At 52.8% G+C, this 3865-nt stretch overlaps 1 protein-coding gene across 1 annotated transcript; it reads left to right on the plus strand.

Annotated features, from left to right (window-relative positions):
- The first annotated feature begins 1522 nt into the window (after positions 1-1522).
- On the plus strand, positions 1523-3615 carry LOC112875935 (thaumatin-like protein 1b). Its single transcript, XM_025939946.1, has 2 exons — positions 1523-2374; positions 3060-3615. The coding sequence occupies exons 1-2, from the start codon at positions 1599-1601 to the stop codon at positions 3244-3246; spliced, it is 963 nt and encodes a 320-aa protein (XP_025795731.1). The 5' UTR covers positions 1523-1598; the 3' UTR covers positions 3247-3615.
- Positions 3616-3865: the final 250 nt, after the last annotated feature.

A 3865-nucleotide genomic window follows, 5' to 3' on the forward strand; every position in this document is an offset into this window, starting at 1 on the left:
CTAATTGGCGACTACATAACAGATGCACGTGGATTAATTGATGGGCCAAAACGTCTTTGTGTCGGCGTTGGGCAGGGTCAAAAACTGAAGACAACCTTCAGGTAGAAGTTGGCGACGAATCAGTTAAGGATAAACCCAAGTCAAAGTTTGTCATATGCAGGCACACTGCCAGACCGTAAACATGCATGCATGCTAACCTAACTGATTCCCGGTCTGTTTGACTAGTAATTAATTATTGGAAGCCAAGCTGGAACGCTAATCCCAGCGCAAATGTGGTTTTGTTTCTTCTCTATTTTATTAGATGGAGACGTCGCCATCGGGTCGTCACAGGGTGTGCAGCAGGTGCTACTTCTAGTGGTGGAGCTTCCCGTATGACAACCCACACCTTATTTTGCTAGCACTATCTCATTTTCTTATACATGCATGCTTTCTTCGGTATTTTTCTCTACAATACCATCATAAATGAAAGGCTTGGAGCTCTATTTAGCTTACCTATGTCATAAATGCCATACCTCAGTTTTAATCTGTCGTCCGCTATTGGCTACTTCCATCCTCAAAGATTAAGGGAGGATAAGTTTGTCCAAACTCAAAATAATTTTTAAGTATTACCATGCATGTTTATAGAAAAGAATTATAATATTTATAGTTTATAAAATTGGTATAGTTACATCACTTTAAAACATATTTGCATAGTTTATTTACTTCGTTGATTTATTTTCTAAGACTCTTCGTTACTTGTGTTCGAGATTCGGGTCGCTGTGACTGTTCATCTGTTCCAGTAGTATGTAGCTACTATATTTTCCTCCATTTTGCGAACCAAATAATAGTTAAAAGGAAAACGGAGGGAGTAAGTGGTACGTAGGAACAGAGTACGTGAAGGGATTCCATCACCGGCCGAGCACTCGCAGTCGATCGAGCATAACTAACTTTAAGATTACAATTGTGTTCTTCAAAATGGATTACATTTGTGACATGACCTACCGTCACGAGGTGACGATACACTAACCGGTTGCAGCCGGCCAGCGACGGACGGACGAGACCGGCCGGGGCGCTGTGGATGATTGCAAGTGCAGCGAAACGGAGGCCGCGGGTTCGGAGATTTGGATGATTCCTTCCTTGGTGACCATCGATTGCTCACAACAGCGCGAAACCGGGTCAAGGTCGAGCTAGCCGTCGGAAAGGAGTTTGGTTGGTTCGGCAAAGCGGAATGGACTCGAGCGATCACTAGGCTGGCTCTGTTTCAACAACTAGTACTACTTTTTTCACCTTGCTGCGGGCTGCCTCCTCTCGGGCAACAGTAGATATAAGACTGGTCAACGCACCAGATCAGCAGTTGCGAACGCACGCACGCACACTCTGCTCTGCGCTAGTCGGGTTCTCATCAGTTCTCTCTCCTCTGCTTTCTCCTGCGCTTCCCCTGTCGCCATCCCCACCCGATTCCCCTCCGCCAACACCCTTCCTACAAATACGTCCGCTATAGCCGTTGTGCAACACCATCAAATACTCCACGGCCACCACCAACTCCAGCCGCCAAACACACACGCACGAACGCGCCGGGCCGTCCGATCCCGAGACCCAGAGGAGAAAAAAAAAATCCAATGGCGCCGCGTTCCTGGCTCCTGGCGCTCGCCGCCGCGCTCGCCCTACTCAACCGAGGCGCGCGGTCGGCGACGTTCACCATCACCAACGGCTGTGGGTACACGGTGTGGCCGGGGCTGCTCTCCAGCGCGGGCTCGGCCCCGCTGCCCACCACCGGGTTCGCGCTTGCGCAGGGGGAGTCCCGCGCCGTGGCGGCGCCCGCGGGGTGGTCGGGCCGCCTCTGGGGCCGCACGCTCTGCGCCGCCGACGCCGCCACGGGGCGCTTCGCCTGCGCCACGGGGGACTGCGGCTCCGGGGATGTCCAGTGCAACGGCGGCGGCGCCGCCACACCCGCCACGCTGGCCGAGTTCACGCTCTACGGCAGCGGCGGCCTCGACTTCTTCGACGTCAGCCTCGTGGACGGCTATAACCTGCCCATGGTCATCACGCCCACTGTCTCCTCCTCCTCCTCCGGCGCCGGCTCCGGCAAGTGCGCGGCCACGGGGTGCGCCGCGGAGCTGAACGCCGCGTGCCCGGCGGACCTGCGGGTGGACACCGCGGCGGACGGGCCGGTGGCGTGCCGGAGCGCCTGCGACGCCTTCGGGGACGCGCAGTACTGCTGCAGGGGCGCCTACGGGAGCCCCGCCGCGTGCCGGCCCTCGGCATACTCCCAGTTCTTCAAGGCCGCCTGCCCGCGCGCCTATAGCTACGCCTACGACGACGCCACCTCCACATTCACATGCGCCGCCGGCACCACCGACTACACCGTCACCTTCTGCCCCGGCGTGCCCACCAGGTACGATTATTCTACCAGCTTAATTTAATTTAGTTTTAGTATTTCACATTTCACACCAAGTAAAGAATGACTGCTCTGGGCTCTGCAGTAAGAAATGGAATGTCATCCTTCCTTCATTCTTTGTCGTAGTTAAAAACGACTGAAGTAAAAAATGTCAAAGAAATGGCATGTTTGACTTGATTCTTCCATTTAACCATTCTGTTGGTCCTAGCAGTTCATGATCGGATTTGGGCAGCAGTCATTGCTGATTGACTACTGACAACTGACATTTGGGAGGGGTAGTTAAGGCATTTCGAGGTAGAGCAAAGTTACCAACGGCTAGTTAGAAACGGCTAGGAAGGAAGGCAGGCACGTGCGCGCAGGCACGCCCGCGCAGGCACGCCCGGTTGTCCACGTGGACATAGGACAAGGATGCTACTCCGTTTTAGCCGTTCAGGCTCACACGGTCACACGTGGTCTCTCCCACATTCTTTTTTTTTTGTCACGTCTCGTAATTTTGGCACGGCCCACTGGCCCAGTAGAAAATTTACAGATCAAACAACAATACAGTATGAAAACAATTTAGAGCACGTTTATTATGCACGATGCACCGTACTCTACCAACTCATATGCTGCCGACTCATATGCTGCCGGATGCTTTGTTGCTGACCGTTTCTATGCGATATTTGTTTTTGGCTTGCAACAGCGTGAAGTCGACCGGGCAGAACCCGCAGGCCGCCGGGCTGCCGCAGCAGGCGAACAACGGAACAACCATGGTCTTCTTCGGCAGCAACGCGCAGCCCAGCAGCGCCGCCACCGCCGCTGCTGCCACGAACCTTCTCGTCGCCGTCGCTGTCACCACGGCCGTCGCCCTCTCGTCTCTCCTCCTCTGAGCGCAGCCACCGCTCCTGCGGGTAGGTTGGTGGATTAGCCGCCGCGCATCCAGCAGCGCGGCTCTGCCGACCGGTCGCCGCCGCTGGAGGGTGGGCCCCCGTGGAGGCATTTGACGGCGGCGGAAGACAACGATGATCGGGTTACAAGGTGTGAGCAACCGAGCATGCAGTTTCAGCATCTGGACGCTGACCGGTTCCAGACTTCCAGTATATTTTATTATAGCTTAGGACAGGTAGACTAGCTTCTCTCTTCTGGTTATTATTTTTTCTGCTTTGAAAAAATTAGTTTCATCCGTTGGGCGGCAGAGACAGCCGGGCAACTCATTCGTTATTCTTTATCGTATATGCAATGGAACAGAATGACCTCAATCTCGTCCCCGAACTATTAAATTTGTCATTTTAGTCTTTCAACTTTTATTTTGGGCTTAATCTCATCCTTTGTCCTGCATGACATCGCATGCTATCATGACACGTCAGTTCTAGTATTCCACGTTGTTTGATTTTGCACTAATTAGAACATTACTATTTTTGAAAGAGCAGGAATGTTGAGGATAATAGTCTTAGGTAGCGTTCGGATGGAGAGCAAGATAGGATAGAATAGAATGGTTCCATTAAGAAT

Source organism: Panicum hallii, chromosome 9 (genome assembly GCF_002211085.1).
Source record: "Panicum hallii strain FIL2 chromosome 9, PHallii_v3.1, whole genome shotgun sequence".
Taxonomy (NCBI): Eukaryota; Viridiplantae; Streptophyta; class Magnoliopsida; order Poales; family Poaceae; genus Panicum; species Panicum hallii.

Coding starts and splice junctions, on each gene's coding strand:
- LOC112875935 (XM_025939946.1), top strand. CDS start 1,599: ATGGCGCCGCGTTCCTGGCTCCTGGCGCTCGCCGCCGCGCTCGCCCTA. Junction 2,375..3,059: donor TGCCCCGGCGTGCCCACCAG/GTACGATTATTC, acceptor GGCTTGCAACAG/CGTGAAGTCGACCGGGCAGA.